Below are 13,818 nucleotides of genomic sequence, written 5' to 3' on the forward strand. Positions count from 1 at the left end.
TTCTCAAGTCTCGACTTGACTTCATCTTGCTTTTGCGTCACACTGGATCAAGTAGCAAGGAGCAGCCAATGCACTTTCAGCAGGTTGTGCGGTTTCAATGCATATTTAAAATTGTTACGGTCACTCATATGCTCTGTTAACCGGTCATCGAGCATTGCGAAAGGAAAGTAGTGATTGACTTTGATTGAATGTATATTTCAAACGACTACAGACACTCAAATGAAACACAAATACATGAAACAGTGGACTGCAAACTGCAGCAATAATATGGCATGAGTCATGAAAAAGCGTCATCAAAACTATAAAACAATCAAAGGCCCGCTAGCCTCCCTCCCCGTTCATAATACTTAGTTGAACACTCAACCGAAAGCATAAAGTAAGGACAGCAAGTAATCGCTCATAAGACATAAAGCAATTAGCAAACAATCGTTTATAAGGAACTTCTTTCTGGTGAATGGGAGCTTTGGAGGCGTCTGGCTCCTCCACACACACACACACACATCTGCAGTAAGTGGTCGGCCAGCTTTCGGCGCAGTTTCCGTATATGTAGGTACAGGGTGTCCAGAAAAAACGGATACTATTATTTTTTGCTGTAATTCCGAAAATAAACACCTTACATTTTAAAATGGCACATGCTTCTATCCGCAAAAATATGGCAAAACAGACAGCAGGTGCCACATGGCATGTAAACTCTTTGGTTAGTCACGGCAGCTCCTCAAAGCAGATACTCAATGAGAGCGGCCTTACGGCGGATCAGCTCCAGCACTAGCACGGTCTGCAGGTGACTGATGGTCATGTTGACCATCTCGGCGGGCAGGCAGACAACTTTCCAACGACGAATTACAGTGCTCATGAGTTTTGCCAAATCTTGCACTATAAGCACATGAAGTTGGAACAAAATCGGCACGTGCGCTAATGAATGAGACTTAATTTCCGTAGTATCTCTTTTTTTTCTGGACACCCTGTAGGTATACCTAGTTACTTAAAGGGACCCTCCCACCTTCAAAAAAGTTAATGAATTGGCATGAAAGTGATGTCGCTCGGTTCAGAAAGAGCAAAAACGAATATCTACCAAATTTCATCGAAAAATATTCACCGGTTTTCAAGATATTAGACTTTTACTTTTGTTTACTTTTTGGGATCTCCGCTGTTCCTAGCGACTTTATTTGAAAGTGCGGCATTTGTTGCGCGCAAAGCAGCATATACCACCGCGTGCTACCAAATGTTTTAGTAAAAGATTTAAAATCGTTAGATCTCCGCTGACGTCACAAATTCTAAGGGGGCATACCAATGCATTAGCCCCTTAGAATCCGAAAACTGCAAGTTTGAAATTCGATATCTCCGAATTAAAGCATTTTTCGATGTTGTGAGTGCCCAAACCGGTATTTTCAGGCCATGGCCACCAATTTGGCTATCTCAACTCAAATCTAATGTTAAGGTGGGAGGGTCCCTTTAACTATAAGCAGGCAGTTTCCGCTAAACCACTTGGCGAGGGCGACTGCGGCGTCCACCCGGTCCTGGTTTGTATAACTATTCCATTTTTTTAACCATTTGCTCTAATGGTACGTACCTGAAAAAGAAATTAATTGGTTTAATTTACATTGCATGTTTGCTTGAAAATAACTTATTGTTGCATTAATACTGTAAAAGCACTTCTAATTGATCCGTATAAAATGATCATTCGATTTTCAACGGGGACAGAGAATGAGCGTGCTCGGTGATAAGTAGATAAATAATTGTGTTTTGTATTTCATTTTCCTGGTTCAGAAGTGCTGGTATTTCACAAAGATATAAAGGCACGGAATGCGGCTTTTCTGAGCGAGGGTATAAGTCGCCAGGCTGAACAGCTATTCAGCTTCATGTTTGATGGCGTGAAACTCAGTCAAAATCATGACGTTTACATACGATCAAGCGCACCATTCAATACACTTACCTACCGTAAAACTCCATGCCAGTCCACTTGATAAGAGCATGAGTGAGCACTATCCCTTCTTCGCGCTGTCACACGCGCCCAAACATCAACCACCAAATGCCCCAACACCGGTGTGTCGTTTCGTCGCACAGCGCACAGACTGTCACAAACGCTGCACATGATTGGCGCAGAACTGCGCATGCGCGAACAGCCGAACAAGTATGGCTAAGCTCCGGCTTTACTCCAGTTAGCCGAAGGACACAGCCAGCTTGATCAGCCCGCGCTCCGCCCAAGTTAAGCCTGTTTTGGATGCGCGGGCAGATGTCGGGCTGAGCTACTGCTATCCGCACGTGGGCATAGCTGCGGCATGCCCCAGCTCAGCCCTAGTAAAAAATGCATTGGTTTTGATCAAATTGGGCAAACCCAAGCTAAGCCCAAGCTGCCCGACGTTTGCCACAGTTCAGCCCAAGCGAATTGCTGGCTGGGATGACCTTTGACCTATGACCTATTTCACGAGATCATGTTTGGTCGGAATCGCGATTCGGCGTATGTCGGCTCACATTATCCGTGCGTTTGCAGTCTTTTTGTGGTTTTAAATGTTCAAACAGGTGAAGTGATGTTGGTCCCATGCATTATGGTGGGTGTCAAGGTCACGTGAAAATCAGGTCAGGTCATTGACCTCTCGTGACCTTGGCTCACTTTTTCGAGTTTTACATGTTTCTATGCTGGGTACTTTTTGGAGCGGATTTCGAATTTAGCAGCCATTTGAACATTTACGAAGTAGTTTTGTGCCTTCGTAACATGTAACAAAGCTATCAGAGGCGGTTAACACGTACTACAATTTACAAATACCCGTCACGACGCCTACTGGTTGACCTGACCTGACCCGACCTAGCCCAAATGCATAGATACATGACCTAAGATCAAAACTAACATTAAATTCGTGGTCTGCACACAAAAAAAAAACATACGAACTCTACTCAACGAATTCTGACAAGTCCCGATTTTCCCGACTTTTGGGTCATTGACCTGCAGACCTGGAAGGTCAACCAATGACCTAGGACCATTAACCCTCGCCCGCACATGCCATTTTCCCATCCTAGAACGCACATGGGGGGGTGGTTGCCACCCCCCCCCCCGCGCCATTTCGTTCCTGTTGGAGATAGAGCTTAGCAGTAAAGACCAAAAAGATTCTTTGGGAAGAGACGAATCCAATGATACCCAGTTTTACCTTCTCAGGTCAGTCATTGACCTTCCAGGTCAGGTCAAACTAAAAAATGTTGCTGTTTTGGGTCACCGTTGGATATCAAGTGTGCTGCTTATCAAATACCGATGACGATGCTGTTTTCTGGTGCCAAGCCAGCTAGAACCTCTTAATCACACTACCCGACCAGAATTTTGCTGCTGAGGTCATTTCAGGTCAAGTTAGGTCAAGGTCAATTACATGTGTTTGTATGTCTGTGTGTGTATGTGTGTATACTGATGTGTGCATCGATTGTTTTTGGGTCCATATTACATGAAATCATGATCTGAGAAGCTTTTACCAAAAATGCAGTCAAAAAACTTCAAAAAAAAGTAAATTCAGCTTGCCTAAAACGCAATTATCTTAGGTGACCTAGGTTGACCTTGACCCTGACCTTGACCCCCGTACATCGTCAAACAACATGTTTCATGATAGGTAGGAGGTAAGACTGGCAAAAAAGGCCGAAATCAGGGTGTCAAAAGCTCATAAGGCCCATGGCAAACGCAAGATGTTGAGAATTGGCCATTTGGGTCATGACATGACCTGAAAAACAAGGTCATATCTCCGAAACCAAAAATCACAGAAACTTGAAATTTTCAGTGGACCTCAAGAAAGGATAGAGGAGCAGCTATACGAAAAATCAGCCTTCTAGCTCTAAAAATGTAGAGTGCAGAGCAGAAAGACTACCTGGGGGGGGTGGCAACCACCCCCCCCCCCATGTGCGGGCGAGGGTTAATATGGATATCATCGTCTTCCTCTCGTCGCGGGAAATACGCTCATTTGTTCCGCGAAGCTCTAGCTCGATCAGGGGCCGAACGGCAAGAGGGGTCTAACGGACCTCCACCTTTATAGGTTCGCGGCTGGCGAAACACCAATACGGGAGAGGGTTAAGTTGCAAGGAATCGATGTGCAATTCGGTATGTGTATAGAAGACGATATGTAGGTACTTATCTATTCCGCTTTATGAAAATTCCAAAAACTTTTGGGATTTTTTTGTGTTATTATATCCCAAAAATCACTTTCTTAGGGATCACAATCCAAAAATTTTGAAAATCCTAGGTAGCTGTTTTATATCCCTGTTTATTCTACATCTTTTATGTATCTACATTTTTCTGTATCTACAAAGCTGTAGGCCTGACTTTAGAATACTTTTATGTTCATATAAATGAAAGATATAGATGCCATGAAGTAGCCTCTCTTATGCCTTGGTGAGTGAAAGCTGATTCTTGCCACAATCATCTTTTTTTTCGAGAGAGCATGAATCTGATTTTTATGGAATGGAAATGAGCCTGGTTAACTTGCCAATCAATGTGCGTACACATAACGATAAGTCAGCAAATTGGCAGTTTCAATTACCATCTAACAAACCCAAACTTAAGATGACTATAGTTCGTTTTTTTTTTAAGTTTGCCCCTCACTGTAAACGTCTTTTTGAACATAGCACGAGAATTGCTAGCTGAATTACTGAGAAAACTAGTTGGCGCACACTGATTTAACCAGATTTCACAGACGATCAATTTCATCAAATTTATTTACTATTTCACAGACTCGTAAATCGTATCTGCCAATACCTACAGCCCCACAGGGATAGACGACTTCTCAGGAATTATGTCTGAACTAATAAATAAATTGCACGGCGCTTAACATTACGTTAAATCGTCGATGTTCAAATCTTATTTTTGAAAATATTATTCATATCTACAATACAATGTGCGCTAACCAGTTTTCTCAGTAATTCAGCTAGCAATTCTCGTGCTGTGTTCAAAAAGACGTTTACAGTGAGGGGCAAACTTAAGAAAAACGGACTATAGTAGTCTTTTATCTCTTACATAACGGTTGGGGCCTGTTATGTAATGGCGGAATTAATTATTACCCAGTGGATGCTCGGGGTTGCAGTCAAGTGCGTTGCTTGAAATGATTGGATGTCAGCCATTCGGGACCGGACCTCCCATGGACGCAGCCCTCCCCGGCGTCATTCACGGCTGGATCTGGATGTCAGCCACTCGGGAATGGAACTGACATCTGCGTATGCGGTTTCATCAGCCGTTCGACCATGGTATGAGAACGCGTCAAGTCCTTCTTAAACACATAGTTACTGAGGTGTCAGGTGCATGTAATGAAACTCGAAAAACACACTTATGATAATGTTGTTTCAGTATAATTCACAATTGATCTACATTCTGTCGTAGAGCCATCAGTCATGGAGTGCCCCGCTCCCCGGTGAAAGAGTTGTCTGTCCGGACAGACGACGACACGGATCTCAGAGACAGTCCCGTCTATATCCACATCAGTAGAGTCCATTGGCAGCCGGACCCCCACACCCTCCCCCCTCCGGACCCCCCACACACCATCCGGACACCCTCCCCTCCCCCTCCGGACACCCCCCCCCCTCCGCGCCGCAGGGCCCAGGGTGGCCGCTCAGAGAGACGACAGGCTGCCGCGCTGACCGGCCGAGACGGTACAGGTAGGCGTCTGCCCGGTCTGCGCCGCGCGACGGTACAGGTACAGGTCTCGCTGACCGGCCGAGACGGTACAGGTAGGCGTCTGCCCGGTCTGCGCCGCGCGACGGTACAGGTACAGGTCTCGCTGACCGGCCGAGACGGTACAGGTAGGCGTCTGCCCGGTCTGCGCCGCGCGACGGTACAGGTACAGGTCTCGCTGACCGGCCGAGACAGTACAGGTATAGGCGTCTGCCCGGTCTGCGCCGCGCGACGGTACAGGTACAGGTCTCGCTGACCGGCCGAGACGGTACAGGTAGGCGTCTGCCCGGTCTGCGCCGCGCGACGGTACAGGTACAGGTCTCGCTGACCGGCCGAGACGGTACAGGTAGGCGTCTGCCCGGTCTGCGCCGCGCGCTCACAGGCGCAGGCCAGTTTGGCCCCTGAGCGGCGGGTCCCTGTGCCAGACCCGGGGACACTGTCACTGTGACAGCACCTGCTGATCGGCCGCCGTCACTCTGACTGTGCCCTGGTCACTCACTGTCACTCACTGTCACTCACTGTCACTCACTGTCACTCGCTGTCACTCGCTGTCACTCTGTCACAGACACTATTCCTCTGTCCCTCTTTCCCTGTCATTCTGTCACTCTGTCTGTCCCTCTGTAACATAACATAACAACATAACATATATTACAATGTAACAACAGGCTACAGGAGCCCAACAAGGTTACAAGGATGAAATACACAGTGATGTACACATTCATGCACACTGAACAAGATTTACATGACAATGAATGCAATGAGTGTATCCTAACAACGAAACCTATCAGAGTTGTCTACGTCTTCAATGGTGTCAAAGACCGCACCACGCTCCGTAAAATACAAATCCACGTTATGTTTGAATTTGTTAAGGGAGGAACTATCAATAACCCAAGGAGGTAAGCTATTCCACATATCAATGACGCGGTTAGTAAAAAAGGATTGCCTTAAACGCGTTTTTGAAAATTTCTTTACCAATTTACATCCATGTCCTCTTGTAGAGTTCGAACTTATCGTGAATAAGCTCTTAAAATCTAGCTTATCAATACCTCTATAAATTTTGAACAATTCAATCAAATCACCTCTCACTCTCCGGTAATGGAGTGAAAACATATTTAACGAGACAAGCCTTTCTCTGTAAGTCATCCCGCGAAAACCATGCACCATCCTAGTGGCCTTCCTCTGCACACGCTCTAGAGACTTGGCGTCTTTTTTAAAGGGCGAGTACCATGCCTGTGCACAATACTCTAAATGTGGACGAACAAGAAAACAATAAAGTTTTTTCATAACGTCTTTACTTTTATAATTAACGTTTCTATATATTACTCCCAACATTTTCAGAGACTTTTTACGCGCTTCTTGACATTGATGACTGTCCTGATGACTGTCTGTCCCTCTGTCACTCTGTCCCTCTGTAACTCTGTCACTCTGTCTGTCCCTCTGTTCCTCTTTCCCTCTGTCTCTCTGTCACTCTGTCTTGTCCCTCTGTCACTCTGTCCCTCTGTCCCTCTGTCACTCTGTCTGCCCCTCTGTCACTCTGTCTGCCCCTCTGTCACTCTGTCACTTTGTCTGTCACTATGTCACTGTCACTCTGTCACTCTGTCTGTCCCTCTCTCTCTGTCTGTCACTCTGTCACTCTGTCACTCTGTCTGTCCCTCTGTTACTCTGTCCCTCTGTCACTCTGTCTGTTCCTCTGTCCCTCTGTCACTCTGTCACTCTGTCCCTCTGTCACTCTGTCCCTCTGTGTCTCTGTCTGTCACTCTGTCACTGTGTCTGTCACTCTGTCTGTCACTCTGTCCTTCTGTCTGTCACTCTGTCCTTCTGTCTGTCACTGTTACTCTGTCACTCTGTCTGTCACTCTGTCTGTCCCTCTGTCACTCTGTGCCTCTGTCTCTCTGTCCGTCACTCTGTCTGCCGCTCTGCCGCTCTGTCTGTCACTCTGTCTGCCGCTCTGCCGCTCTGTCCGAGGCCAGCACCCAGGTAGAGTCGAAGTAGACTGGCGCACACAGCCCGGTGCGCCGCAGCAGGTACTCGACACAGCGCCCGTTGGCGTTGTAGGAGGCCAGCCGGTAGCCGGCCGCCCTCAGCTGGCGCAGCAGCAGCACGTACTCGCCGAGCCGCTCCTCCCGGAACGTGGACTCGTCCCCCTCGGCCTGGCCGCGGTCGAGCACCACCGTCAGCGACACCTGGCGCGGCGAGACGGCCGCGGCGACCACCTCGGCCAGCACGGCCTGCTCGCGGCCCTCCACCGAGACGTCCAGCACGTCCAGACGCGCCAGACCCCGCCGGCGCATCAGCCGGCGCAGCGAGAACCGCTCCCAGCGCAGCTGCTCCTCGGCCGCCGGCGACACCAGCGCCACCTGCCCATCGGCGCAACCGAAGCTTGTCAGGGCGTCCGCCAGTCGGCGCTGCTCGCCGCTGACGGTGCCGCTCTGTAGGGAGAGCACGGAGCAGCGGTCGGGCCGCAGGAAGGCGCCGCCGACGCAGAGCTCGCGCCGGCCCGACACGTGCCGGTCAAACTGGACCGTCTGCGCGCTCAGGTCGGCCCGGTCGCTGAAGGCGCACATGCAGCTGCCGCCAAAGGAGAGCAGCCGGGGACAGACGGCCTCCGGCGCGCCGGTCAGCGTCCTCAGCTGGTGCACGGTCCGGTTAAGGCCGGCCGTCCACGTGGTGACGGGCAGAGCGGCCTCCCCCGCCGCCACACTGTGGAAGTAGCCACACACCAGTCTGAGTGCAGAGCCCGCCCTTACGGAACAGGCTGTTCGCTGACATCGGTTCAAAACGGTACTGGCAACTCACGGATGATTTGTTTTGAATGAAAATACGATATTGACACCAGACCGGCCATGGGGCCAGTGTAACTGTCAACAGTCCATAGGCCGTTCCATGTCCATGATCCCACAGGCCATCCCATTATCGGCAACTAGGGAACGCGGCAACCATTTGAACCGGGCTATCGTTCGTGCCATCTGCGCCACTAGTGTCAGGTGCGGACGCGATTTCACTGAGCGTTCAGGGGACATAGCTGAGGGCGAGGGCAACACTATATTGGTATGTATGCCTGTATACATACCAATATATACCATATGTATACCTGAGGATGAGGACTGAGCACTACAGTAACAGAAGCCTACCTGAGGATGACAGCAGCACTGAGCACCAGCAGCATTTCGGGCCGTCCTCTCCTCTCCTCTCCTCTCCTCTCCTCTCCTCTCCTCTCCTCTCCTCTCCTCTCTCCTCTCTCTCTCGCCGCCCTCTGAGCGCGCTCGTCTCGGACCGACTGCCGCACGCCGCTCGTCTCGGACCGACTGCCGCACGCCGCGTCTCGGACCGTCCGACGCACGCCGTGGCCCGGCCGTTGCCCCGCTAGGGACCACGCACAAAAACGGCGGCCCGGCTCCGTGCCGGCCCTGTGGCAGTCCGGCACTGCCCAGTGTCCCGGCCCTGTGGCGGGTCTGTGGCGGCCCTGTGGCGGGTCTGTGGCGGCCCTGTGGGGGTCCGGCCCTGTGGCGGCCCTGTGGCGGGTCTGTGGCGGCCCTGTGGGGGTCCTGTGGGGGTCCGGCCCTGTGGCAGCTCTGTGGGGTCCGGCCCTGTGGCGGCCCTGTGGGGGTCCGGCTCTGTGGCGGTCCTGTGGGGGTCCGCCCCTGTGGCGGCCCTGTGGCGGTCCGGCGGCACTGTGGCGGGGTCCGAGGCCGGGCATCTCGTGGTCTTCCCTGCAGATAGTGGCGGCTTTGATGTAGGCTTCGGAAGCCAATTGTCAATAGCGTTGTCTGAAAGGGTGCACGTCAGAATAGCTAGTGAAATTTGAGCTAGTGACTTTTGAGCTAGTACAAAACAGCTAGTGCCTCAAAACAGAGCTAGTGATAAAATCGCTAGCGTCGAAATAGCTAGGGAAGCAAAATAGCTAGTGGCAGAATAGCTTGAGTCAATTGAAAAAACATCCCTCTACTGAGAGTGAGACGTTAGTGAAGACATCGCGCAGGGTCCTATTGACCGATATTTCAGTCAATTACAAACGTACAGCCCACCGCTAAAGTAATGTAGGGTTTTACCAATCTCAACGGTTGGCTTTGACTGGCGATTGTTTAATGCGGAGTGATCGAAAAGAAGATGTCAATAGCTAAAGTTGCAGCTGCAAGGGTGACGATACATATAAGCTACATTCAAAGTTTCATTGTAGTCTGGCTAATCGTTCCTAAGCTTCAGAAGCAGAACATACACATGACTGAAACCCCACATTACTTCTGCTGTGGACTGTACATACGTGGTTGTAGATGACTTCAGAATTTCGAAGATTTTCGGTATGTTGTCAAAGTTTTTTTTTCGGCCAAAACTATGATTCGGTAGTTAGGTCGTTTGTCATCTGCTTCGTTTTTGGCGTTGCCGTATAACAAAAAGCGTACTTACATCTGCTTCTCCTTGCCTCGCAATTATTTTTTCCTGGGATTTGTATTCCTGCACTTGTAGACGGTTCTGGTGCGTAGCCTTCGAGCCAGGGGCGCCGCCACGGATTTTTGACTGGGGGGGACGGACTGACCGACTGAAAACCCAAAAGTAGACATTCTTACCGTGGCTTTTTCGGTCGGATGCATTCAACGTTTAAAGCAAATATGCCACTTTTAACATAGGGTTTTGAACTGAAGTAACAGTTTTGTAGCTTGAGCTGAGACGAGAACAAATCAGGAGCTTTTATGGCCCAACGACCACCCTAGCCAAATATATCGGTATCGATTTTAGGTTTGAAGAAGTCATTCCCATAGATTACACTTTGCCATTCTCTTACCTACCGAGGAATCCATTCCCTTACGGAAAAAATGCTAGCCAATCAGCATTCAGCTGGTTTGAACTACGTACTATGCTTGGTCAACGCGTCATCGGCTTCCGCTGCAATATAGGTAAGTAACCTCTACGAAAGATGGAAAATAGTGATGTAAAAATAAATATGAAATCCTTTTGCAAATATTCATTATTTCCTGACCATTTTAAAAAACTCATAAAACTGTGGCAAAACAACTGGTTTGAGGAAAGTAGTTTAGGTACATCCTAGGTGTCGATTTCTACCGAGTTGTGGGTGCCCGGGCGCAGCAAATCCGCCGCTGCCCTAGCGGTGACCTTGACCCGCGCGGTTTGTTGAGGCTCCAAAGCCAAGCCGGCCGAGCCGGCGGGGAATTTGGAGAGCTCGGGCACCCCCGACTTGGCGGAAATGGACACCCATGTTTAGGCATTTCCTAATGGCTATAGACCGCATTCCCACCGAGTAGGTACCTACCTATATACACATCTGATGTCCGATTCAGTTTGACACGGCAAAGCCTCGTGTCCTATCACGGTATAATTGCTGATGTATGCCAATAATATGATCGATAATGCGTATTGCATAGGTAATGCAAATTGCATACCCGCGTGGGGGAGGGGGCGTTGTATAGTCATAAATCTCTCTTTTTGGTTTATGCACGAATCGGCGCGAAGCGCCGCGAAAATTGGCAAAAAAAAACATTAGGCAAAACTGCTTTTTTTTTGCAACCCGTGTTACAAGCTTGATACCAGAAAACCTTAGGTCAGGAAAACGAAGTCAAGTAGTCAAGTCCCCTCAAAGTTTTGTGGTCCTGTCAACCGTATAGCTTATTTCTTAGAAGCTGGAAATTTAGTGTAGCGTGACTGCAGAAGTGTGGGGTCGGAGCCGGAATCAGTCGGAGTTGACTGTTTTGGCCAGTTTTGGCCAGAGTCGGAGTTGAAGTCTTCGAAAATGTTCGGATTTTGACTTCGAGGTCGGATTGGTGTAAAGTCATGCTCTTGGCTGGTTAGACGAACTATATTAGGCCCGTGTTCGGCCAGTCGTGTTATACGACACACGTTGATCACGATATCAAAAATCGGCAGTTCCGCAATGACAGGTCGGATAAGAGCTGGAGATTTTGTTGGCCGAGGTGGCAGGGGTCAGACCAATGCACAGGGGCGCCGCCACGGATTTTTGACTGGGGGGGACGGACTGACCGACTGAAAACCCAAAAGTAGACATTCTTACCGTGGCTTTTTCGGTCGGATGCATTCAACGTTTAAAGCAAATATGCCACTTTTAACATAGGGTTTTGAACTGAAGTAACAGTTTTGTAGCTTGAGCTGAGACGAGAACAAATCAGGAGCTTTTATGGCCCAACGACCACCCTAGCCAAATATATCGGTATCGATTTTAGGTTTGAAGACTGAAGTCATTCCCATAGATTACACTTTGCCATTCTCTTACCTACCGAGGAATCCATTCCCTTACGGAAAAAATGCTAGCCAATCAGCATTCAGCTGGTTTGAACTACGTACTATGCTTGGTCAACGCGTCATCAGCTTCCGCTGCAATATAGGTAAGTAACCTCTACGAAAGATGGAAAATAGTGATGTAAAAATAAATATGAAATCCTTTTGCAAATATTCATTATTTCCTGACCATTTTAAAAAACTCATAAAACTGTGGCAAAACAACTGGTTTGAGGAAAGTAGTTTAGGTACATCCTAGGTGTCGATTTCTACCGAGTTGTGGGTGCCCGGGCGCAGCAAATCCGCCGCTGCCCTAGCGGTGACCTTGACCCGCGCGGTTTGTTGAGGCTCCAAAGCCAAGCCGGCCGAGCCGGCGGGGAATTTGGAGAGCTCGGGCACCCCCGACTTGGCGGAAATGGACACCCATGTTTAGGCATTTCCTAATGGCTATAGACCGCATTCCCACCGAGTAGGTACCTACCTATATACACATCTGATGTCCGATTCAGTTTGACACGGCAAAGCCTCGTGTCCTATCACGGTATAATTGCTGATGTATGCCAATAATATGATCGATAATGCGTATTGCATAGGTAATGCAAATTGCATACCCGCGTGGGGGAGGGGGCGTTGTATAGTCATAAATCTCTCTTTTTGGTTTATGCACGAATCGGCGCGAAGCGCCGCGAAAATTGGCAAAAAAAAAACATTAGGCAAAACTGCTTTTTTTTTTGCAACCCGTGTTACAAGCTTGATACCAGAAAACCTTAGGTCAGGAAAACGAAGTCAAGTAGTCAAGTCCCCTCAAAGTTTTGTGGTCCTGTCAACCGTATAGCTTATTTCTTAGAAGCTGGAAATTTAGTGTAGCGTGACTGCAGAAGTGTGGGGTCGGAGCCGGAATCAGTCGGAGTTGACTGTTTTGGCCAGTTTTGGCCAGAGTCGGAGTTGAAGTCTTCGAAAATGTTCGGATTTTGACTTCGAGGTCGGATTGGTGTAAAGTCATGCTCTTGGCTGGTTAGACGAACTATATTAGGCCCGTGTTCGGCCAGTCGTGTTATACGACACACGTTGATCACGATATCAAAAATCGGCAGTTCCGCAATAACAGGTCGGATAAGAGCTGGAGATTTTGTTGGCCGAGGTGGCAGGGGTCAGACCAATGCATGTAAGCCCACACCCCATATACTGAGTATCTAAACCTCCTGGACTCTCTCAGATTCGGCACCGGCAGTTCCATCTCTTCCATCCTCAGGACAGTCAAATCCTTCTCCTCCACGCCGCAACCCCCTGCTCCGGGCTGGACGGGCAACTCTATCCCATGCGGGAAGGGCTCCACTGGAGCTATAGTCCTTTGCCGGGTGCAATGAGTGCCAGTGGGCTGGGCTGCCTGTTCAGTTGGTCGGGCTCATCCCAAGTGGCTCACTGGGGTGGCTGCCCCGACCAATGTCTCCCACTAATTCTTTCATACTTGCGGCTCTGAAATGGTCTCATTGGACCGAAGGGCCTAATCAAATTTCGAGTAGGATAACAACAAGTAAAACGCCTTTTGGGGCGACCAACGGAGCGAGCGAGAGGGTGGGGTGGGCCTTGCACGTGCGAATTGCGAGGGGATACCTCCAAACTTGTGCACTGCACCCTTCTAACCGGTCCCTAACGATGTGCCAAATTTGAGCGCAATCGGCCCAGCCGTTCTCGAGATCTGTAAGCGGCACCCTGCACGTGCGCACGTGCAAAATGGGTCCCAACTGACTTTTGCACGGCACCCTACTAACCGGTCCCTAACCATGTATCAGATTTCAGCACAATCGGTTCAGCCGTTCTCGAGATCTGGAATTGACCCCTGCATGTGCGCACGTGCAGCAGCACCCCAACTGTGGCACATGGATATGCATTGCCTAGTGGGTAAATGCCAACTTTCAGCGCAATCGGCCCAGTAG

At 49.3% G+C, this 13,818-nt stretch overlaps 1 protein-coding gene and 1 long non-coding RNA gene across 2 annotated transcripts; one reads left to right on the forward strand and one right to left on the reverse strand.

Annotated features, from left to right (window-relative positions):
• The first annotated feature begins 5,603 nt into the window (after nucleotides 1-5,603).
• LOC122378470 lies at nucleotides 5,604-5,927 on the forward strand. The gene is made up of 3 exons (XR_006256026.1): nucleotides 5,604-5,691; nucleotides 5,730-5,835; nucleotides 5,876-5,927. It is a non-coding gene; the product is annotated as an uncharacterized LOC122378470 (long non-coding RNA).
• Nucleotides 5,928-7,093: 1,166 nt separating this feature from the next.
• LOC122378469 lies at nucleotides 7,094-8,936 on the reverse strand. Its single transcript, XM_043359562.1, has 2 exons — nucleotides 8,767-8,936; nucleotides 7,094-8,335 (listed from the first exon to the last, which is right to left on the reverse strand). The coding sequence occupies exons 1-2, from the start codon at nucleotides 8,799-8,801 to the stop codon at nucleotides 7,567-7,569; spliced, it is 804 nt and encodes a 267-aa protein (XP_043215497.1). The 5' UTR covers nucleotides 8,802-8,936; the 3' UTR covers nucleotides 7,094-7,566.
• Between the last annotated feature and the right edge of the window lie 4,882 nt (nucleotides 8,937-13,818).

The sequence above is a fragment of the Amphibalanus amphitrite genome, unplaced genomic scaffold (genome assembly GCF_019059575.1).
Source record: "Amphibalanus amphitrite isolate SeventyFive unplaced genomic scaffold, NRLGWU_Aamphi_draft 000060F_arrow, whole genome shotgun sequence".
NCBI lineage: Eukaryota > Metazoa > Arthropoda > Thecostraca > Balanomorpha > Balanidae > Amphibalanus > Amphibalanus amphitrite.